This window comes from Rhamphochromis longiceps, linkage group LG13 (assembly GCF_057381845.1).
Source record: "Rhamphochromis longiceps isolate RC_006_pf linkage group LG13, R_longiceps_female_GT1.1, whole genome shotgun sequence".
NCBI classification, from domain to species: domain Eukaryota; kingdom Metazoa; phylum Chordata; class Actinopteri; order Cichliformes; family Cichlidae; genus Rhamphochromis; species Rhamphochromis longiceps.
The window spans coordinates 4,682,427-4,707,655 of record NC_140569.1 but is presented as its reverse complement, the minus strand read 5'-3'; the positions used below and the strand labels follow the sequence as shown (position 1 = coordinate 4,707,655).

General features: G+C 39.8%; 1 protein-coding gene across 1 annotated transcript in view; it reads left to right on the top strand.

Moving 5' to 3' along the window:
* Positions 1-25,229, top strand: part of nrg3a (neuregulin 3a) — a 356,064-nt gene that overhangs the window by 195,609 nt on the left and 135,226 nt on the right. The window contains exon 2 of the mRNA XM_085427252.1: positions 9,781-9,910. Within this exon, the coding sequence (XP_085283378.1) occupies positions 9,781-9,910 (130 nt within the window). The remainder of the gene's footprint in view (positions 1-9,780; positions 9,911-25,229) is intronic.

Sequence of the window (25,229 nt, the reverse complement as noted above, 5' to 3'; positions counted from 1 at the left end):
AGCAACAGCAGTGGCTTCAGCATTCACATTCACATTAGCAGCCAGGTTGTGATTATAATCTCCAGTGTCAGAATGAAGCCTGCAGGGATACAAAGTCAATCCAGAGAGAGTGTGCTGAAGCTATCACCTGGAGAGTAATGAATTTCTCTGTTATTGAGCCAGATGGCCAGGGGACGGGATGAGGCCTGATACTTAGCACTATTTATTTGGCAAAGCCTGGAGGTGTCCTGTGAATGCGATCTGAACAGAGAACATGAAGCATTGGGGGGACTTTATTGGCCAGGCAGGGCTGACTGACACACGGACAGATTAGCAGAGGTATAGCGGGCCTATCTGCACAGAGCAGGTGCACTTAAAATGAGCTACTGGAGTGTGTGTTTATGTGACTGTACGAGCCCGTGCGAGGAAAGACTGAGGGAGAGCGGGAGGAAACAGGTAGTATCAGATTTCCATGATTAGCCTGTTGTTGACCGCAGAGCTATCTTGACACACTGCCATTTTGTTTTTGTTTGGCTGTACAGTCAGAGCACGGAGGCCTGCTCACACACATCTATCTGTGCCATGCCACACAGGGCCAAGTATCTGCAATGCAGTGAGCAGTGTGGCTTTGCTCTGCTGCCTCTGTGCAACACTCAAGACTCCACATAGACAGACAAATTGAAATGCACGCACACACGTGCATACACTAATTAACATTCACATGCAGATACACACAAGCGCTGGACTGAAGGAGACAGCTGCTGTGCATTTACTTCATATGAGGGATCATGAATGGAAATTCAGTGTCATCATAGACAGTAGCATATGTACTATACACTATATATTAATCAAAGTTGCACTAACAAGAAGCACTGTTACATATGCTACTGTTACTGATTGATGAGTTACACACATGCACACACACTCACACAGATGTATGCATGGAGAAGCTTAACTTGACTTTCATCTTAACTTGAGATTTTCATCCAATTTGTTTACCTGCCACACAAAAGCTATTAAATCCAATCCAAAGCATCAGCAATGGAGCCATTCAAAGCAATTTTAAAGAGACACATCACATCACAGACTGGTGCTCTTATCTCAAAGAGCTTTGCTATCAGTGAAGATGACTTGGTGGATATTTTTTTGGACAGCTGCTCCATAAGAGCGAGAATGAGTGGGAGAGAAGTGAGGTGTGCTGTTATCTTTATTGGATCATGCTGTGCAATAATGATATCTTACCACCACCACAGCTATACTCAAGCTATGAGAACAGTGTCAAGAAACTGAATTTGAGAAATGTGTTGAACGTCAATGTCATGGCAAGCTTGATAATGAGCAGAGCTTCTGCCAAAGTATTGGAAGCCTGCTGAGGCTAAGCATTGTCATTTTTGTAGACAAACTACAACTGTCAGGTTAGCTAATGCATCTTTTTAGCCTGTTGCTGTCAAACTGTATAAAAACATCTTGAATGTTAAAAAGAAACAAGAACTAGCCAGCTATTAGGACTTGATACTCTGTTAGCTGATTAGCTGTTAAACATTTTCTGCTGCTCAACCAGCACAAGTCTGGGTCACAGGGAGGCAGTCTAAGCAGAGGAGCACAGATCACCCTTGTTGCTCGCTTATCCAGACAGAGACCGTGAAGTTTCCAAAGCAGCCATGACACACAGCCTCTCCAGCGTGTCCTGTTTCTGCCTGGGGTCTCCTTTACATGCTCAAAACACCTCACCTAGGAGGCGCCCAGGAGGCATCCCAGTCAAATACCTAAACCACCCAACTGGCTCCTTTTGATGTGGAGTAGTAGCAGCTCTACTTCAAGTTCCTACTGAAGGACTGAATTCCTCACCCTATTACAAATGGAGTCCCTACCCACCCTTCAAAAGAAGCTTGTTTGCACCACTTGTGTCTAATATCAGTTCATTTATGTATGCTAACATAGGTTAAATCATTTATCACAATATGTAAAGGATCTCCTTGGTAAAGCTTTGGATTACTTTGTCATAATGCTAAAAAAATATTTGCTTCTTTCTGCCTCCTTCTAAACCTGTGTGTGTCATGCAGTTAGCATTACAGTGGGTGGATAATGCATTAATCAAGTACAATGTTAACTCATGCATCATTCACTCCATTAAAGCTGTTGAGCTCATATTTCCTGACAGAAACACACATGCGCTGCTAATTTAGAAACAGTGCGTTTAAAATGTTACCATTTTAAAACTGGTTACAATTAATCGCAGAAGAAGAAAAAGCCAAACGAACAACGACAACAAACACAGAGTGTGCTCATGGAATTCATGCAGCAGTCCGCTAAGTCAGACAACACATAGATGTCAACAATACAGACTTGACAGCAGTTTCTGCCACAAACATGGAGTCAAACAGAGAGTTGGCACAGTTTTTACACACAGCATTGTGTGTGCAAAGTGTTACATTGCTACAGAACACACTGGTGATTTGTGTCTCCTCTGGAAAGAGAGCTAAAACAGGTTATTTAGATGTTGCACTGTGAGCACTTCGCTCCATGTAGTCCTCTTGGATCAGCTTCTCTTTGCCTTTGCTCTGAATGCAGATTATAACCAGTCCATTTGGCTTGTTTCTCTCATTGTGTTCAAAGTTCTCAGCCACTGAGCAGAATGAGTTGTTTGAAGTCATGAGAGGTTGTTGAGTTAATAAATAAAACTGGAAGGTTTTGCATAGAGGTTCCTTGCACAAGGTAATTGTTAAAAACACAGCTGGGAGGTCGGCTGTTGGTGTTTTAGAATTTAGCCAGGCCCAGCATGCACTGGTCGGTCGTTGTGGGTATTTTCGATTTAGCCCAATTAGCTTGGTATACTAAACCCGTGATTATTGAAGAACTGCCAAGACCACAAAAAAGTCCTTCATTAAACTGCGTTATTGTGTATTTTGTACATTTTAAGCATCAGTCTATCCCAGATGTGCACATATTTTAAACATTGTAAACATTTTTATGATCAAAACATAAAAAACCAAGCTGTCCAACACATGAGCTGGATAAGTGATTTAGCGTATCCAGCAATAATTGCAGTACTTGCAGTGTGTTGACCTCACAGGAGTGACTCTTCTCTTTGTTTTAAATACAAACATATAGTTCAGTTGTTTTTCATTGTCTGTTGAAGATGAATAAAGAAATTAAGATTTTATGTAATTTTCCCAAAAAAGAGAGGACACATTTCTAGTGTCTTTGTTGTTGAAGTGATGAACTGATGGGCTACAGATGGTCAGATAGGCAGTAAGCAGGACAAGAACAGCTGAATGGAATGAAAAAAGAGGTGGGAGCAAAGAAGAAATATTTGTTCTTTTGACTACTGTTTGAAGGATTGTTTGCTGAGCATGCCTGCAGTGTGTTTGAAAAGTGCTTTTTTGATTAGGAAGACTTCAAATTGATTGAAATAACCCAGAAGTTTCTGCCAGCTATGACAAAAGCTTGTATTTTTACTAGATTTTTAGATTTTACTAAAACAGGCAGCGGCTGAATGACCAGTTTTACTTACCAGAGCAATTTCATAACACTTTGCGGAGGAACTTGACATGAATGACGGTAGCGTGATGGTGAATCGAATCATGTTGAAGAGGAAGACAACTGGGAACACAAATGGTCAATTAGTCATAATCATACACAGGTATACAGGATTTTAAAAAAGGAACAAGAGTCTGCATTTTCTTTCTATCATTTGAAAGCAGAGATAGTGGTTACAGCAGCACTTCAATCAACATTAGGTTTCTAAATGGAAATTTCACTCCTCACTCCCCCACGGTGCTTTGAGCCTCAGTAGAGGTATAGCATATCATGGTATATATTTTTGACTGCAGTGAAAACTATGTCTAAAGTTTAAGACATAGACAGTTTTGTATGATCTGTCGAGAGCGATGTAAATGACTCCATAAATCAACATCTGTTGGAGGAACAGAACCATCTGAGTCTTCATGCATGGTTCTTTTTTATTTGTCTTTAACACCTTTCAGATGGTTTTTTCATAAATGCGCAGTGTATGAGCCATCAGATGGCGTACGCTGTGTGTTATCAATTAAAGACACCGCCTAGGCATTGAATGAATAAATACTCTCATCTGTTTTAAACAGGGAGTGTGAACATAATCTAAATATCAGCTTCACTGATTCAATTATCACAAGCAGTGACTCCAAGTTATGGAACCAGTTTCAAAAGTAAAATTTATGTTTACTTTTTCTTCTTGACAACTGCTTATATACCTATGTTCATTTTGTGGAAATTTGTTTAAAACAAAAAAGAAAATATAGTATAAAATATCATTAGCACACACCAGACTTATAAAGGCATACTGACACTTGTCAAGCCCAGTAATGTCATGAGTCAGTTCTCTAGAGCAACGTCCTCCAACTCAAACAACAAAGTCCTCTAGAGTGTCCAGTAGAAACAGGACAGCAGCAGTACTCTTGTCTCTGACTGCTGACTGATGAAGTTGCCTAACGATACCTTTAACAGTGTAAAAGAACTGTGTTACTACTACCTGTTACATTCAGTAACCCTCCGTTCTACAATAGAAAACCCCATGTATCCATTTTTGTTAGTCTTTTTTGTGTAGTCCCTGTTTCTGACTATTTCCACTCCCAGCACAAATCAATAATCAGGCAGGGTAGAAGCAGCTTGCCCGAGACCTTTGCTATCAGTTAGCATGAATGCCTTGCTGGCAAGCTGTTGGTCTGCCACTTAGGAGAATTGTCAGCCAGGAAGTACACTATTACAGGCCTCCTCATGGGACCTCTGTGCTTCACCCACAACAGCCACATCTAGGTATTGGTACAGATGCATATGGTGGAAAACACATGAGGGTAGACAGTGTCAAGAGTGATTAAATATTGCCAAAGAATGTTACATATCAGCTAACTAATGCTAACCATAATATAGGTCGAGGAAGATTGCCCCGGGTGCATTCAGACAGTTATATATGGTTATATAACTACTGCCTTCACTAGCAATGCATGCTCACCACATCACATTACAAAGATAACACAGATTATTCCCTAATCAGTGCTTTGTTGATAACTGTAAGTGCCTGATAAATTATGACTTGAATATAGCTTAAGCAGATTTTTGTATAGCTGGCATTTCTCTTTTTCAGATAATGCATTCAGAAAAGTTTTGCAACAGCAGCAAAGAGAGAATTTGTGTTTTCATTTGCAACACTTTGGAGATGCTCTGTTCTGTCTAGACTGCAGAATTGTTGACAATTTAACCAACTGAACCGCCTGCACTAAGCAATATTATATATGAATTTATTCAAATTTATTGTAACAATGAGGAGAACGTCTGAGTTTCTTTCTTTCATTTATGGTTTGGTATGTAGCTCTGTTTTACATGTCTTTGCATGTCACACAAAAAATGAACTATCCAATATGGCATGGCATGTTTTCTATAACAGTAGTGAGGGAAAAGAGCTGTAAATGAGGTCTGCAAACATAACTTTGTTTGACCATTACCTTATGAATATAAAAAGGAAGGAATTTAATTTGGATTGGAGGCCAACACATCCATATTGAAGGGATTTTAGGGCTAATAGTGGTGCTTATGTCCTGAAAGTGCCCTCTCATCGTTTCTCATTTTGAAGGGAAATATTTGAACTACTTAATAAGTGGCTGCTGACCACATACCCAAGGGCCTATTTTTAGCCTATGTCAGCACTTGCTGTTAAAAGACAGAGGGAATGGTGGTTCAAGTATGAGAAATTATCCTACCTGTGCCAAACTTATATGGAATACACAACAAATAAACAAAAAAGGGAAAATGGCTTGGGAGAGAGATTTTACTCACTGCTGATGGTTGAGCATCGTGATTTAGCATAATGTTTAATGTGCAGGATCGCCTTAGAGACTTAGGTGAAGACGATATAAGTGAAGCTAATAGAATAAGCTTGCCTCCTAACATAAAGTTATTCTGAGTAAAAAGATGTGAATGAAAGTACAAGATCCGTACAGGAAAAATAACAACACCTGGGCACAAAATTCCAAAGTCTGACTTTTTACTCTATTGCCCCTCCACTTTTATATAGGATCATTTTTTGATTATGTACATCCTTACAAAGATGCTACTCTCCAGCTCAACCACACTTAAATATTACTCCAAAGGGATAGACTGGGGATTAAAATGCAACAGCAGGAGGTCTTAACAGTTTCTCTCTTCTGCTTAAACTCTTTACCCTCTTAAGAATTCTACTTCCTGTTCTGAGCTGGTATTACTGTTAACAAAGTCTAGCCTTAAGTGTAGGGGGAATTTTTTGAAGGATTCATAATTCTTAGACTTTTCTTAGAGTTTCATCACTGGGAGCATTTTGTTTTGCGAATATGGCTACAAATCTCTGTAGCAGCAATGTCTTACTTTGCATAAAACATACATGGTGATGAAATTTATAGTGTTAAAGTAGCAATATTAGAATTATTAGTATTATTTGAAGTAGACAAGCTGAACTTCTGAAATTCCTTCAGTATATGTCCCCCCCCCCCCCCCCTGTTGATCTGGATTTCCAAAGTCGTAGAACAAAAATGAAATCATGAATACTGCATCACCTGCCCTTACTGGTGGTTTGATATCCTTCTAGCTAATCTCTTCTCATCTTGAAGTGTCTACTGAAGACATCTGTGTCATAGTTAGAAGTTCAGAAAGGACCCTGATTGCTCTTTTTTCCATCATTAATTCTGTAACTATTACATAAATGGCTACAGCTTCCTCTACTCCACAATCAAGCAGCGCTTTGATGCAGAGGTGAAAATCAGCAGCTTTCTTATTCCTTCCTCATTTCTTGCTTGTAATCAGTGAGAAGGAGAGAAGGAGAGAAGGAGACAAAGGAAGGAAAAGACGAGTTGAATTGGAGGGTTGTGTTATCCAGCACCCAATGGTTTATTGATCCTTTCGGGGCCTCTCCAACCTTCTCTTCACATCATAGTGGAGTAAATTGGACTGTTTTCTTCTGTAGTGATTGACGCCTGATGTCTGCGGGCTATGTTTTTAAACTTGCATTGATATTTCCAGCAGACTGAAATTACTGTTTTCAGTCTACTCTGGCATTCTTTAGAATGATACAATTCTTTGAGTGCATACAGTGTCTGAGCTGACAGGTGACGAGTGTTAAGCTAAACAACCTACAGTGCATTGTGACAACTCTGTCAACAAAAAAAACAAAGGGAGACGATGACAAATGGCGCTTCTGTCACTTATCGCAAAGACTAACAAAACAGCATAACCCAGTCCAAGCATGAAATCGTGTGTGGAAGAAAATCCTTTGTTTCAAAAAAGATCTAGTGTTGCAGACTGAGTGCAAAGAAAGATTCAGCACCGTTTTGTGGTTCAGGCCTTTGTTTTAATGTCTCTGTGGGCAGGATGTGCTCCACTGGAAGGCGAGGCATCTATGTCTGGACATACCCAAGGAGATAGTTATTGTGAATTCTCTTACAATCATGGCTTCTCTTAATCTCTCTATTTGTCCTTGTCTAGTTGAAATGCTGTTTTCAGAATGAATTCATTCTCACCGTTACCTTGTGAATCCACAGGATGCGAACAGCAAAATAATGCTGCTTTCTTTCCTGCATATGTTCTCTCTCCCTAAACCTGCTGTTGAAACTTAATGTTAGTTGCCATGATTGAACAATATGTGTTTATTATATTTCCCAGATTATTCAAATGACACTGGTGACTTTTTTAGATCTTAGCCACAGAGCCAGAAACTTCGACACTAACTGGTATTGGTTAAGGCTTTGGTCATGCCACTGGGTACAACCACTGTTTGCATTGTTTTGTTGTTTTAGAGGAAGTGACAGCTTCACTGTCAGGGTTAAGAAGACCTCCCTGGATGATTAGAGAACTCTAACTTTTGTCCGTAGCACCAATTGTTTTCAAGCTCAAGCTGAAACCTTTTCCCCCTTTTTGTTCTTTTCTCTTAATACTAATCGCTATCATCATTATGTGTGGATTTTTAAAGCTAAAATTTGAAAACCATCTGAAACCAGTCATGGTAATTTTTTTCATATTTTACCCAAAGCTGGGTAGTTGTTAAATTGGATACACTACAATTTAGTTTAGACAACTCTAAACTAAATTGTAGTGTATCCAAACTTCAAATAGCAAACTTCAAATCCTGTCAACCCAGGTAATAACAGGTCGGTATTTAAACTGAAACAGATATTCAGAAATATTTATTTATTTGTAAATAATTCATTACTCTGTACGTGCTTTTCATGTCAGCCTCGGATCCGGCGTTGAGCGCATATCGCCATGTTGTCCAAGCTACTGGAAACCTCAGTTTACCCCTTTCCTTAGTTCCCGGTTCAACTACTAACTTTAAACCAGTCTCTCATCTGCTAATTATCAGTGGTTGCAGAATATCCCTGGGGTCTGATCAGCACCTAGCGTCTCATAAGCCAACCCACCACTCAATCCTGTGGTGCCTCATACTGCTGATTAAGGGATCTGAGCCCATACAAAAATAACTCACCTCTAACTCACCTCCACAGTCCTCCCCTCTCCTCATTTCTTGATTGAAAAATCTTCAGTTCACTTGGATGTATCTTCCACACATCATTAAAGAACAACCTAATACAGTGATCAGTACTCTTGTGGAAGTAACAGCATCCTCTAAGTAAAACTGATTTTAATCACTGAAGCATAGTGTTCTGGTTCATCACAGTTCATCTAGCTACTTTAAGAAAAACATAGCTGGGATTCTGCTAATGAGAGCCCTTAGCAGACTCATTTTTCATTTGTAAGCACAAAGGAAAGAGTCAGGAGCCCAGTCTGGTATTAATAAATCTGCAGATCAGATTTCTCCCTGCATCTGAAAGCTTGATCGGCTCCATCACAGGCTTTCTAATCAATGCTGATCTTATCCTCAACCAGCAATAAAATGCCCATAACACCATTATTTCATTGATAGTGCATTTTTCTTTCTCTTGAGAAACTGTTTGTTATTAACTGGAGATTATGTATCGGAATTTCAGGAGCAGGACCACGCCTCCAAACACGCTCCTTCTGGTTGTCATCTATATAGGTTCCCCCTGTTCTGCAAGCTGTTCATTCTCGTTTACGTGCCCCTCCCTCCCTTGTTCTCAATTCTTTAACTTCTTCATTTCTATGTAGTGCATGGGGATCTGCCAGGCCCGGGAGCCATCGCCAGTTCCCTTCGAGGCCTTCCCCAAACCGCAGCTCAATTCATGTCAAAGCATTCACTTTTACCTACTAAAACGCTGTCAAACCTAAGATGAGGACGTCGGTCCAGCTAGTGAATTTCAATTAGGAGGTCATTTATTAATATACATCGAGCAGATTCCCTTAGATTTGTGTACTATGCACAATCACTCACGCAAGTTGTGATAAATCACTGGAAGAACTGATGTTCTCCAACAGCATTACTGCAACTATAGAGTATTAATCATAAAGAGACAGATTATTACCTGTCCTCCATCCATCTTTTGCTTGTGACATCGCAGGGTCTAAACAAACAATCGCATGTTGGTTTTATCCACAATGTGCGTCAGGTTTGTCTGTAGGCACAGACAAACTGTTCTTATGCATCCTTGGCTGGCGCCAAACAATTCTGGTATTTTTCTACTGTAGTTCAAGATAAAACCATGATTTATTTGAAGACACGGCGAGTGAAAATGAGGTCCTCTCTACGTGTACACAGGTATTTTAGTAAACTTAGCTTATTCTTGTTTTAGTTGGGTAAAAACTGAGCTTTTGAAAAACTCCCTACAGGGTGAAGGAAGGACACCGTGCTTGTGACTGACAAGATTTTCTTTGTTTGTTCTGCAGCATCTCCAACTGTCCCTCCGCTACACTCGGAGCATTTCAAGCCCTGTCATGAGAAGGACTTGGCCTACTGCCTAAATGGTGGCGAATGCTTTGTCATCGAGACACTCAGCGGGCCTCACAAACACTGCAAGTAAGTGATAATTTATTGAAATACCTCTGCTTCTTTCCTTTTCTTATGTTCTCTTTCCTGCATCCATTCTCCAGAGATTTATGTTGTGTCTGCTCGGTATATGGTTTGTTGTTCTGACATTTAGCTGTATACTTTGGATTAGATACTTGGTATATCATCATGCTACATATATTAAAAGTGATAATCAGTTAAAGGACATGCATACAAAATAGGCAGTTTTTCCTGTCTCTTTTCTAAAGGATAGATGGGTTAGGTTTTGTTCAGTGGTGCATATCTGGTGTAAATATGTGTGACGCAGCTATACACCAAATTAGGGCAGAGCAATATGGCCAAAAATATTTATCACGATACACATTTGAAAATTTGCGATAACGATATAACTGACGATATAATTGACACGAGACAAGATACTTTACAACTCCACAACTTTATTAGTGCAACCCCCCCCATTAAACCTTTAAAGCCGGTCGGTTTGCGTAACTATTTTTAAATCCTGGTAGAACTGCAACCACATAAGCTAGCGCAATAATTTTTTTTGCATATGAAACCGGAGGAGTTGTACTTACATCTTATGCCATCAGCTTGTCCTCGGTCACGGTTTCCTTCCACATATAGCTTTGAAAGAAATTGCATATTAACCACTTGCAGCAACAAAAACATAATATTCCAGAAACACGCTTTGCTGATCCGAGCAGCTGTTCGTAACACTTCCTACCTCAGAATAGACATCAGCGCAAACTACCGCATGTCCGCCATTACCTGCCTGGAACTGGAAGTGAAATCATTTTCGCGGAAATGTAGTTTTTTTTTTTTTTTTTTTACCTTCAGGGCCTTATAAGACTATACTGGTGTTTTTAAAAGTTATGTTTGACTTTATGACTTTCTGTATCGTTCCTGGGATGCTTAGAACTCAAATTGCACTGCTGGAAATAGTTTATTTTGATGCATATGCTGTTTTTTTGCAAATTTGCATTATAATATTTATTTTCGTTTTTCCTGCATTATATAAAAATTGGTGTATTTAAAAAAAAAAAAACTATGAAGACACTCAAAATAAATTTCCTGTGGTGGGAAACTATTTTGTGCAACTTTTTTGTATTTACAGTTTTGAGGGATAAGCTTCTTAAATTTCTCTAACTAGAAATATATGTTAAAAAAAACCAAAACGATTTTCAATTTTTTGTAGTTTATTGCACTTTTTTGCAATTTATGTAATTACTATGCACTTAATGCAGACATATTATTAAAATTTGGGCTATAATGATTGTATTGATGTATAGCAACTTCAAATGCTCCCAAAAATGGCACTAAAAAATGTAAAAATATAATATAAGCTCTGGCGGACTTGGCTCTATGGTAGGTCTTAAAGGGTTAATGTATTTTCACTTGAACAAGCAGCAGTTTTTTTATATGCATTAAAGCTATATAAAAAACTTAACAGTGCAAATGCAAATTCCTTGCTGACAGTTTAACTAAAAGATATTTCCAGTGGAAATTGGCCGACATATCCTCAGCATAACGATGTATAATATCCACATAACTTAAAAAGAGGTTATACACACACAATACGGTAATATTATGTTAAAGCAAAGTCCATATTACTGACTAGGGTAGCCGTAATGCTCCAACAATCAATCAAGTGGTATGGCTTCATAGCTTCGTACTAAAACATTTTTTGACAGATCTTTGAGCGCCGTGTACCACATAACATCGGTTCGGGGTCAGTAAGCACAACCAGAATTCATACATGAGGTGCACCAGATTATAAGGGGCTCTGTCGATTTTTCAGAAAATCAAAGGATTGATTTTAAGTGTGCTGTATTTTCCGAAAAACACGGTAATAACGACCGCCCGCTAGCATGCTCTGTCAAACATTGTGCTTTGGTGTGTATCTGATAGACGAAAGCCAAACCAGTTCCACAACCACTGAAGTTGCACATTTTTACAAACCAATTCTGGTTCATCCGTTTCATTCAACTATCTGCTTTCACCCATCTCATTCTCCGTCGCTGCCATGCTTTTCCACCATGTGCGTATGAAAACAAAGGTACTGCGAATGCATGTTTTAACCATATTCTATCGCGATATTTAATTTTCTTATCATTGCCTAACATTATACCAGTATTACTGTGAATGGTATGATATGGCCCAGCCCTACACCAAATATAATAAAATATGCAACAAGTTAGAGAACGAATCTCCCTGCCAAACACTCAGATCACCTCATCGAGAGGTTCGCAAGATGATTCTCTTTCTTTCTTTAAAGATAGAAGCTTTTATTCACAGTGGTTAACGTGAACAAATGATTGGAGTCTTAGAGGTCAAGACCTAAAAAGGCAGCACACTCTCCTCTAATCCACTCTGCTGTTTAGTGTTAAACAAATACTACTAATTTCTCAACAACGGCTAAGTATGCTTCTTCCTGGTTTCACCTCCTCCTGCCCCAAAAGCTCTGCAGGTAGTCGCATATTGAATGATCTACTGGTTAAGGAAGGTTTGTGAGATACTGAACGTGCGCACCAATGACTATAAATGCTGTGAATCTATGCTGGCAACTGCCACCCACTGTGAAGGGGTAAGCTAAGAAAAAAATCCAGTGAATGTAATGTATTTGATATTGTAGCAGCATCTGTAGGGACTGCTTCTTTATTTGACGTACTTTATCAAAAGATTCTTGCATCTTTGTCTTCCTGCTATGTGTCTATGAGCATTATATTAATATCTACGTGCACCTTATTTGTCCCAGATTTGAGAGTAGAGCTCGTGGGCATTTAGCCCCTTTAAATGTGGGGCCTTTTACTAATTAAGTCCCAGAACAACTTCTTCCAAAATCTAACCTCCGGACTTCCATCCGACCTCCTTTTCAAAGAGTGTGTTTTCCAGCCCTGAGCTATGACTATACAGCCATACGCATGTGAAAGTGTGCATGTGAGCATCCACAAATGAGGAGGGATTCTACTCAAGCAATGGAAGACTCGCTAAGCTGGAAAAATAAGATCAAAATGAATATGAGATGCAGTGGTCATTGTGCATTTGAACACCACACATGCACTCGGTCTCTTACACAAAAACAACAAACCACAATACTGTGAGAAGTCATCTCACATGGGAAATTTGTTATTTTCTGTTTACAAGTCTGCTTGCATGCTGCTGGCCAGTAATCAGTAGCCGGTCTCAAGTTGAACATCTGCAGGCAGTTACAGTTTAGACTCACAGATTTCGGCCAACAAATGGACTGTTATCATGCTTATGGGGTCAACAGAGCTACGGAGAATCAGACAGCAGGATTTGGACTTTACAGATAAATTATGCTGTTTTTTGGGAAGGGGGGTTAATTTTTTTCTGGAATAGGTTATTTGCCATATAAAATATGGTTCAGATATTAGAGGTTGCCCTAAATTGGTTAGCCACTTCTGTAGTTTTCAGTTGATTATGCACTGTGAGGTTTAGTAAAAACTCCACCAAGCCCAGAACAATCTGTTTTTTTTCCTCTTTTATTACAAGAACAGTGTTGTAGCTTGAACTATGATAAGAAAAGCACAGAAAAGAGAAAATGGGTGAGAAAGACCAAGGTGTAGGTGGATGAGGAGTTGGAGATGGGGGAGGACTGTTGTCCTCCCCGGCTCGCTTCTGTTGCCATGACAACCCAATAATCTGTGGACAAGCTCAGCTGTTAAAGAGAGGAGGGTTGTAATGTATGCCGGGACTGCCTTGATCAGGCTGCCTGCTAATGTTAATGCTTGTGAGGTAGAGAACAGCAGAGAGCTTAATCGCGTGGCAGCGAGCTTTCTAAAGGAATTGTATGGACCATCGAGCAATACGACATTCACTCTGGATCTGAATAACAGCTGGTATGACAAAGCAGTAAAACTAAGTGTGTTGCTTAAAAGATAACATTTGGAGTTTAGAAAGGATCATCTTTAATATTTAGGAACTGGTTAGACTAAGATAATGCTTCATGGGAATACTTCAGAAGTTGATCTACTTCCTGAGTGAGGCCTTTAAATATTACAAACCATATAAAAGAGGATACATTTTGTTTCAGCTTACTCGCTTTGAGACATTAATTTATCATCATCAACAAAAGAATGATGAATTTCACCGCAGGCGTGAGATCAATGCATAATCTGATTCAGTTTGTGTTTACAACAAATTGAGACAAATCCACTTATAAAAGTGTGATCAATTCAGACAGTAAATGGGGATAAATTGAGCCGGTTTGTGGCATTATTTGCCACTGAATTAATCATTTTTTGTTAGTAAGACGAAACCTGATCCTTTTTGCAATGATTTCCTCCGACGAGTATCAAGTGGCATTCCCAGCCAGCTGTAAAACAGGTGTAGATTGTCCCCGGGAGCATTGTTTAGCGCTGACACTGTGTGCAACGCTCGCGTTTGCCATCCTTATGGGATGGCTGCAGAGTCAGAAGGAGATGTGAGTCATAAGGACTGCTCGTCCTCTCACACAGAGACCCACCGTGCATACATGCCAGTGCTCCATGCTTTGGGCAACATAGTCAGGCATTCATTAGTGCTCAGCTAACCAGGAAATTAGTCACTGTGCTAAGATAATATTTTAAGAACATGGCAAGAGGCCAATGCATTGAGTTTTAAAAGTATGTGATACTGAATTTGATTAATTACTTTTTGAGCTAAGTGTGATTTTTTTTCTGAAGAGGACCAAAGGTCTAATAATAGCTTTGGTGTAATTACTGCTTCAAACAATGTCTGTTTAAATATCTTTCTGACCATTTTTCCTAAACACTTTTACAGTCATTTATCTCTTTATTCTTATCCTCTGATTTTAGAGAGAACTGTTGGCCCCGAGTAACGATTCTGCTATACGCTGATTCCTACTGAGCCAGCGATCCAGGAAATTGCACTTCACCGCTTCTTTCTTGGAACAGTTTATTTATTCTGTCTTCAGAGTTGCATGCAATGAATTTGGTTTCTGGACAGTTTAGTATTTATTTCCTTCTGCCAGAGTGACCAGGCAAAAACTGTGTCCTTGTGCCTAGTTAGCTAAGCCCGCCTCACTGCCCTCTGTTGAGAAGCTATTCCAAAGCATCAGGAAGGAAATCTCACCTGGCAAGTAGAGATGGTGTGGGTTTAGAAGAGATCCTTCCAGAGCCCGAGCCAATGAGACAGGACAGTGACACAGATACTCTCTGGAGGTTGGAACCAGATATATCACGCACGAACCCTGGCGCTGCTTGCGTACCGCCAGCTACGATGTTGGTTCAGTGTGTGTTGCGGGTCATACAGTCGACCTCTCATTCAGTGAGGGTGTTTTTGAGCAATGTAAAATCTTACTTTGGGACCCATTGTAAACCTTTTTTAAAAACACTAAACATGATGGAAGGGGGCTTGCTGGCTTTTAATTTGCACTTTTTTGCTCAGGGGTCTTTTTTGGATTGAATGAATGTGGAGCACATTGCTCAAGAGCACTGAATTGAAAAACTAAACAGCCGTGTAGCTTTAAAACATTATTCAAGACAAAGAGTACTGATATAAAGGGTACTGATGTTTCAGATTTTATTTGTTTGATATCTGTTTTTTTGCTTCATCATTGAGAGTGAAAGGCCACACAAGAACCTCTCCACAGTTGTAAACTTGAGCATTTCATTATTTCATCATTTATTCATTTATTTATTTATTTCACACTTAATTAAATGACCCTTGAGCTGATATGTTGTGCAGGTACAAACATGCAATGGAGGCCGCGTCTAAAGTTTAGATAAAACAGTATGAAAAGAACGAATAGAATATTTTGTAGCGCCCATTCGCCAAGGATTCCTGTGTTTCCTGCACGACGTGAAGAACGAGATGGGAGGGGTAAGGCTCCACTGCTTTCTGGAGTGTAATCCTCCTTCTCTTACTGACAATCCTCCTCATCTTCCCTCCTATCTCTGTGGACTCCAGTCTTGTCTTTTCCTGGGTGACCTTAGGCTTTTCCAAAGCATTCAGCCATGGATCAGCCCCACTAGATTGACTTGGGCTGCACAGGTGCGAGGAGCGGCTGCACAGGGGAATAGATGACTTTACTTTCCCTCCTCATGCACACATACACACACTTACAAGCCAATTAACAAGAAGCATGCATGAAATTGAAAATATAGCAGCCATAACACACATTTAAGCTGCCAGTAAACAAGCTGATTAAAATGTATATGGAAAAACACAGCCGTGTGACACATTTGTGTCAGAATTCCAGTGTCATGTCATGTTCACTATATATGTTTTTAAATATAGCATAAATTGGGAAAAAAAGAATGTTTTCAGCAAACTGCACAAACTGTCCTTTGGGTTTGTTATCGCGATGCACTGGGTGATGGGGATAAAGATAGACATGAGGTAAAGAACCATGTGCTCACATATAAACACAGTTTGATGGGGAATGTTTTAAGTCAAACCAAAATGCTTTCCTCAATCTATCCAACTAATTAACCAGCAAGTAAAAGCATAATTAAAAGGTGAGTGTTCCCATTTGATAATTACAGCCTTTAAATGTGGACTGTGTTGCTCGTTAAAAGGTTGCTGTGCCTGGTGTGTTATGGCATCAATGCCAGGGACACCTTGTGTGTATCTCTGCATCTGTAGCAGCATTTAATAGACTGGCTTTGACTCTTTATGATGACAACACATCAGGAAACAGGTTTGCATTAACGAGTATCCATTAAAATGTGATGTGACACAATGTTATACATTCTTTGTTGTTTTTACAAATATGTTACTTTATTTTGATGCCTGATCATTATGCAGAATTTGTTTCCCCTGAGTGAAACCTTTGCATCTTCTGCCCGTTACCTTGTAGTAAAATATCGACCATCGACAGCACGGGATTTTTTGCTTCACATCAGATTTTTGTCTCATTTCCAGTGTTAGCAAGCGTGGTTTGGTTTAAACATTTTTTTCCAAATATTCAAACAGTGTTTCAAGTGGCATTTAAATGCTGTTGAGCCAACGGTTATAAATAATGTTTGATAATCCTCTGCTTTTCAGCCATTTTTCAACCAGTGCTCACTAACTCCAGAAAGCATTTCATACTCAAAGCTCATGAGACTTTAGTCAATGTCACATTCCGCTGCCCTGAACTCTTTGCTCTGGGCATTTGGAAAAAACCCTTAATGCAATCAGTCACACAAAAAAGGACACATGTGAGAGTTATCCCAAGATACCCTCCGACATCACATTCCAACTGTGAGTTTGTCAGGAGTCAACGAGTGTGTATATAGAGGTCAGTGCATTCTGGGAAATATTGTTTCTGTCAGCAGGGATTTACCTTGACTGGATAAAGGTGTGTCAGATGCTCACTACAGAGAATATTTGTTATAAACAAAGCAATGTCAAAGTATTTTGTCATTAGAGAAACAAAAAAATCTGTACTGCTAATTAAATTCACAAACCGCTCGGATGCTGATAAAAAAAGAAAATCCTTCTTTTTCTTAGTCACTTCTTCTCCATCTTTCTTCCCTTTTCTTTCTTCAGACGGCCCTCCCTCTCTCTGTTCTCTCCTTCCCCCTCTCCTTCTCTTTTGCTTTGTCGATTTCTCTAAACCCTCTTCGCCATCTGTGCGATAATAATGGCACACCAGTGGGAGTTCCACTGGTGTCTTTCTGACAGTAATAAACAAGGCTGATGCCATGGCATGCTTTCGAGGTGGGAGAAAATTAAACAGATAAGAGACCACATATTGTGGCTAGAAGGCACCGCTTTTGGTGAGCGAATCCTCCAAGATGCAAAGAGGAGCGCTCAACGTGCCTGGGAATGAAAAGCAGAAGCTGGAAAGAAGACAATTTTGGACCAGGAAACAAGCAATAAAAGGGCTTTTTGGGTGACATGGTGACTGAGAGGGGCTGAACAGAGAGCGGTAGTGGCCAAATGTTAGTGTGTCACTGTTTGCTGATTAAATTAGCACACAATGAAGGCTTGATTATCACTTGGCAGCTCAATCAGCTACCATCAAGCTTCATATTGTGGCTAAAACTAAAATAAAACATTCAAAACTAGCTTGTTTTCGTTGGTGTAAAATCCCCAGTCGGCATTTATTTATGGTTTTGCTTTACAGCGCTCAGCATCACACTGAGCAACCCAGGGATAGTATACATGTACTGATGGAAACCCAACCAGACACATATTCACAAGATGCAGACATGCTCACCTTGCTATATTCAGCCTATTTATATCAAAACCAGACCTTTAGGACTCTAATGCACATTGTGCAAGCATCTTATGTCCATTTGAAGCTTTTGCTGAAGAGCACGATGACGTGCTCAGATTTGGATGGTAATTATAGAATTATGTCTGATTGGTGTTATTTCCAGTGGTTGTGAGTTTTCTCAAGCTGTCTTCTCAGTGCCATTTCTTAGTCTCAGCAACTTCTGAGCGTCTTATTGATTTGTATTGATGGTTTTGTTTGTCTCAATTAGAAAGATTTACCAACTTTAATTGTGCAATTGCATTAGTTGTCACTTAGTTTGGTAAACAGCACAAAGTATCCAATTAAGCCTCTTTGGTGAACATACTGTACACATGCACTGTGCATGCACGCATGTGCACGCATGTGTGGGTGGGAATGAGTATGTAAGAATGTGGAGTCTGTTTATCATAAACATAATATGAATTATGTGAATGTATTGGTAAAAACTGTTTCTGGAAAAGAATCTACACAGTTGTGTTTGTTGTTGAATCTGTTATGACAGTGATGGGGAATCATGAACTGGGATCTGCACTGTGAGAGCGCAGAAACACTTGAAAGCTTGAAATAATTGTCAAATTCAACACTGTTATGAGTAATAGCACTTACACAAATTATGATCATTAATCAAAAAGACATTTTAAAGGTAGTTTGAAGGTAGATGAAGAATATCCTGAAGCGATTGGGTAAAAATGCTTTAAATACTTTAATTCTTGGGTGACACTATTGTATTTTTTAAAATCTTTTTCTTTTCAAAATACTGCACTAGAGTATTGCTTTGCAGTAAAATGACATGTGTCACCCAACTCAAAAATGATAGAAAGTTGGTAAAATTAGCATAGATAGCACATGCATGAAACAAACACTTTTTGGGATGCACAACACAGTGATTTTTGTAAAGATCCACTGTTTAAACCCACTTTAAAAAACACTTGAGATTTGGTGCCTAGACTTGAGAGACATGAGGTTTATAGTTAAGGTAATTACATAAAAAATGAAAAATAAGCATCATGACTTGAATTTTGGGGTTTAGTTTGCATGAATTTCTGTCTGCTGTGACAAAAATCCTAATCGACTTTCCTTCTGGTATGCACCGTTTCTGTTTCGTGCTTTGACGTGAGTGACAGCCAGGATGTTTTTCATTATAAGAATCAGTGATATAAATCAGTGAGCTGAAATAGGATCACATTTTTATTCCAACACCGACACAGACTCATCATTCGGAGGCTCATAACTTACTATGATGCCATTTGCCTCATTCGGTCATAGGCAGTAAAAGGGGTATAAGCATTTCAAAGGTGTGTTCGGACACACAACACACAAACGTACGTCCAGATATCATACATGTCTGACAGCTCTGTCAAGGCTGTCAGGGATACACTGAGGAAGGAGAAAAAGGAGAGTCATGACCTCATGGCGCGAGACAAAAGCAAGAGGCAGAAAAATAAAGGCGAGAGACAGAGATGGGGTTACAGGAAGTGTTTGGCACATCAAAGCTTGAAGAATATTGCAGCGTTATCCTCGATAATGATGCACAAAAACTCACAAGATGTGTAGCGCACAGTAACAAAACTCAGAGTGAAAGGAGATAGTAAGAGGTATGGGTGGGGTGGAGGAGTGGATGAGGATGTAGACATACAATAATTTGGTGGTGTTCCTAATCAAGGCATCCCTTTCAAGTCAGCAGGTTTGATGTGGTAATAGGATGCAAATGTATGCAAATGAACCTTCTTTTCCCTCCAAACTCTGAATTTGCTTTGCCCCTTTATGCAGGATGGGAGAACTCTGAATAAACAGGCGAACAAGGCATGGGACTATTGATTATAATGTATTTATTATAATTATTTTATAATTATAGGGAAAGTTTTAAGTTGGCACCAAAGACACTGTAATTTACCCTGCCTGTACCTGAACTCAGGTATCGAGGTGAATATCAGCATGTACGCCATCGAAAAAGAACTTTTATAATGAACACAAAAAGCAAAAGGTGTTGTAAAATATATATTTACATAAGGAATTGCTGAGGAAAGTAGAAAGGCAGGAATATGGAACATAGAGACGGAGATTGCAAGCGACAGAGAGGGAGAATAGAAAAAAAAGAATAACTGAAGACAAGCTGTGCCTGCAATGTTAAGCAGGTCTGGAGTCCCAGTGCTACCTGGGAGCTATACCAGCCTGCTGATGTGTGTTTTCACTGTAGTGCACTTCACTCTGAAATGGCAGCAGCGCCCTAAGCCCAGACATGTCTGTCTCCTTCTCTGACTAACAAGAAGCAGCCCTCAGTCAGGATATTTTCAGAATAGCGAGGCTTGATTACACATGTAATCACACATGCAATGCATGAACCCTATGGCAAAACACCCACACTCAGATGCTTTACAAACCTTGAGAGGGCTCATGCATAGTCCCTGCATACGGCGGCTCCCTCATGCACCTCATTATGTGTTCATGGATTTTTTATGTTTTCCCATCTTGTCAAGAAGAGAATCTGGTGAAGGTCACTGTAACACTGACACTCGGCTAATGGTCAATTTGACAATTTAATTCTCTTTTAAACATGCTTTTTCTCCACTTACTGGCAATTAAGTATTTTCTGAAAAGCCAGAAATCACCTCTGAAGCAGTGTTATTAGACCTGACCCAATGCATAAGCTAACTAACCGCCTGCTTGGGGTGCCTGTAGCCACAAGGGGGCCCACAAGGGCACTTGTCTCCATTTGAGAGTGAATTAAAGGGATAACAATAGGGCACACTTTTGTTCTGACCTGGCTGGGCAGTGTAGCTCTTGAACTGTGTGACCTACTAGCTGAAAGTCACTTCCGGGGCTTTATTCAGTGATATATCACACACATTTTTAGTCAGGTTAAAAATATCCCATGTTAAACTATTCTGTCTCCCGGTAAACTATCTCGGGTCATAGTATAAAAGATATGCTCCGTATTCAGTTATCTCGGGATTTTATATAAAAGATTCAGTTTAATAAATAGTGCCTTTTTATATTTTATTATCTTTGCATTCTTAGACTGAAGCACAGGTGCAAACTGTGGAGGAAGGATTGCAGTGGGAGTAGAAGAACTCAGGTGTGAGATGCGACTGTGTGGCACTCGAAAGCAGCATTTTTTTTAGATCCTCTTTGGAACTGGTGCCCAGTGCAGAGCCAACTGGTGAAGCTTAAAGTAGCGCAGCTCCTTATTGTTTGTGCTGGAGTGAGGCTGAACTCATTCCAGCTGCACCTGCCTGTTGTTAGGCTTAAACTCCATCCTCAAAAAGGCAGAGTGATTGCCCTGGAGCTGACAGTTGGTCACAGGGGGGCATTCCCGGTTTTGGTTGTGGAAATAACACTTTAATTATTTCCCACTTCACAACATTATCTCCAGCAGTTATTTTTGCCCTGCTATGAGTCTCTACCTACATTGTATGTGCACGCCTTTAAGCTTAGGTAGGTCTAACAATGGACGTTATAATGAGTTCACCCAGTACTGACTGATTCTCTCATCACAAAAGAAAACCATTTGTGTGCACACTTATGGATGTTACAGTACACAAGAAAGCACCAAGCGTTAGCTCATAATTTGAGTGTATGTTTGCTCCCATACCAAATATGGACATCTTGAAAACAGAAAACCCCATTCATGCATTGCCAAACAGCAGGAATGTGTATATAAGTAAGTCTGTAAAACCAACACACTGGTTATAGTTTTACAGTTTTATTCCACGGGCGATCGTGGCTCAAGAGTTGGGCGTTCGCCTTGTAATCGGAAGGTTGCCGGTTCGAGCCCCGGCTTGGACAGTCTTGGTCGTTGTGTCCTTGGGCAAGACACTTCACCCGTTGCCTACTGGTGGTGGTCAGAGGGCCCGGTGGCGCCAGTGTCCGGCAGCCTCGCCTCTGTCAGTGCGCCCCAGGGTGGCTGTGGCTACAATGTAGCTTGCCATCACCAGTGTGTGAATGTGTGTGTGAATGGGTGGATGACTGGATATGTAAAGCGCTTTGGGGTCCTTAGGGACTAGTAAAGCGCTATATAAATACAGGCCATTTACCATTTACCATTTATAGCTCCAAACCACAACAGCAGTTGCCTCAGGGTGCTTTACATTCACAGAGATCCTACAATAACATAGAGAAAACCCCACAGAAGAGGGGCCTGAAAGCTGAAGTACATTTAGCCCAAAGTTGATGCGCATCCATCTGGATCTAGTAGAATGCTACAATTCACTGCATCCCAATTCCTGTCAGGCGTCCGTCAACTCTCTCTACTAATGCAATGAAAGGTTTAATAATGGATTGCACTTATATAGCGCTTTTCGAGACCTTCAAAGTGCTTTACAATTCCACTATTCATTCATTCACACTGGTGGAGGCAAGCTACAGTTGTAGCCACAGCTGTCCTGGGGCAGACTGATGGAAGCGAGGCTGCCATATCGTGCCATCGGCCCCTCTGGCCATCACCAGTAGGCGGTAGGTGAAGTGTCTTGCCCAAGGACACAACGACCGAGACTGTCCGAGCCGGGGCTCGAACCGGCAACCTTCCGATTACAAGACGAACTGCCAACTCTTGAGCCACGATCGCACGGTCGTTTAAATAGTAAAATGTTATTTTGGTTCAGTGAGACAACTCACTCAACTATTTAAATGATCAGAACTCCAGCAGAAAATATTCTATTGCCCCAAATCATCTCCCATCATTCTCTACAGATTAACATACATTTGGGGAGTAATGAAAAAGGCTCAGGAGGAATAAAGATTCCTTCTGAGCCTAGAAGTATTTGCTGGAATGGCTGAAACAGCAGACAGTGATGCAAGGCAGCAATGACACTGATGTTTCAGAGGGAAGATGTGAAACTTTTATAGTTTGGTTAGACTGGATATTGTAATATTGGAGCCTGTGTGACTTGTGGAGAATGAGCCATATTATGTTTGATATGGTTAGTTTTTAATAGCAGTATATTTTTAAAATACATCAGGGATTAAAAAAGGAGTTTGTCTCACGAATCTTTCTACAAATTCACATACTGTGGGGGATCTTTTGGTTCAATGACAGGAAAATTCCTCTGACATTGTGATAATTGGATAAAATGACTTACATTCCAAAACATACTAATGACAGCAGCAACACTTTCAGAATCAGAATCAGAATCAGAATCAGAATACTTTATTGATCCCTGGGGGAAATTATTCAGTCATGTAACATTATATTATTGCTATTATTGAATTATCACAGATAAATCTCAAAGATGAATCAGTCTGCTTACTCACGAATTGTTTTGTATTGAATTTGAGTCATGAAATGGGAATACCGAGTACCAAAACTTGCAGACTTCTTGGAGTAATATTAATAAAACCTAAAAATGATGAAATATGCAGAAATAATTGGATTCAGTTTAATCAATAAATGAAACCGTCATTCCATATGATTTGTAATCGGTCTTTCCTAATCTGCATTTAATATGTTTCTCATTCATTTTCAATTTTATTAGAATGTGCACATGAATATGTATATAGGTGTGTTAGGGAGAGAGACAGAGAGAGAGAGAGAGACTTTAAGTGTGATTGTTATATGTGTATAAACACTTCTGACTATAAAAAGATCATCATGTGCCTGAGAAACATGGCTAATAATGGAGCCATTGTTTTTCTTCTTTGGTTTACTGCAGCGCTGTTTGTTATTGACCAAGAGTGAGCATGCTATTTCAGGGTTGCAACCCCACAATTCTTTACTCCAGGCTGAGACTGGGCATAAAGGAGGTTTTGCCTCTTCAAGCTGTGGTCGTGAAGGCCATAGGTTGAACGCAGCATCTGTCAGGAGATGTCATGCTGTTCCGTACCTGACATCCATTTGTCTGTTTTCAGCTTGTTAGGGATAGAGGTGAGTGTAGGTGCAGCCTTGAACACCTCGCTGATGTAAGTGGAAGAAGGAAAAAGTATTTCCAGAGAGATTTGGAGTACAACGGCTAGAGAGAACAGAGGAGAGGACATAATGGCCGTGATCCTAATGGATACTGACAGTCCTCCCTGTATAAGTCCAGTGCTTCTCATTCACTGGAGATCAACCTATTTTCTCACACATCGATACATCGATTTCACATATGACATCATAGATACAAACAACACTTTAAATATTTAGTAATTTAAAAAAATAAAAGTAAAAACTCACCAATTTGTGATATAGTGATATAGTCACGACCTATAATCTACCAAGTTGTTTCTATCAATCCATTCTCATGTGTAGTGGTTATAGTTGGTAGTTGGTAGTAACTATATCACTTGGTTAGGGTTAACTGTAGGCATTAGGTGCAACTTGGTTAGCCTTAGACATTAAACTATTTACTTTGGTTTAAATTATAAGCCAGCCACATATTATAAAACTTTGTTTTCCTGGTTGCCATGGTAACACCTCCTGCTTTTTTTTCTCCAAAACAAAATATGTTTCTCACATGAAACCTATTTCCTATTGAAGGGCATTACTTACAAATCTGTGCTTGATATCATGAAAAAAACATAGGAATTAATGGAAGTCAACATGAAATATGGATTACTTTCTTATGACTGTTCCACAAACTGTTGTGAGACTGGGCTGGGCTCACTCTCTTTTATTCATTTTTTTAAGACTTTGAGAGTGGAATGAGCACTACGAGAGTGCCAGTTAGTGCTATCATATTCAAGAGGAATGGAGGCATGTCTACAGTTAATGTCTCCAAAACTAAGCAGCTCACATCAGAAATATTCATATAAATATAAATCACCAAAGACCAGCAATAAAAAAATGTGAATTTTATTTGGGCCAAGTGGTATTTTGAGTTGTTTATTTAGTCCCAAAAAGTTGATTCTGTTCATCTGACTTCTTTATACTGAAGAAGTCACTTGGATGAGTGAACATTTGGCTCTTTCTCCCACTGAAAACGTTTCGTCCAGATGGAAAGAATCAACTTTTTGGGATTTACTTACCTGCATTAAGACTCTTTTGTTGTGCCTTAATCCCCAACAAGTCCAAAAGTCTAAAACTTTTGGACACAATGGGACACATACAAAAGCAGAAGAAAATTCTGAGTCACAGTTGGACTGGAGCCTATCCCAGCTACTGCAGAGCGAGAGGCAGGGTGTACACCCTGCACAGTCACCTCTCTG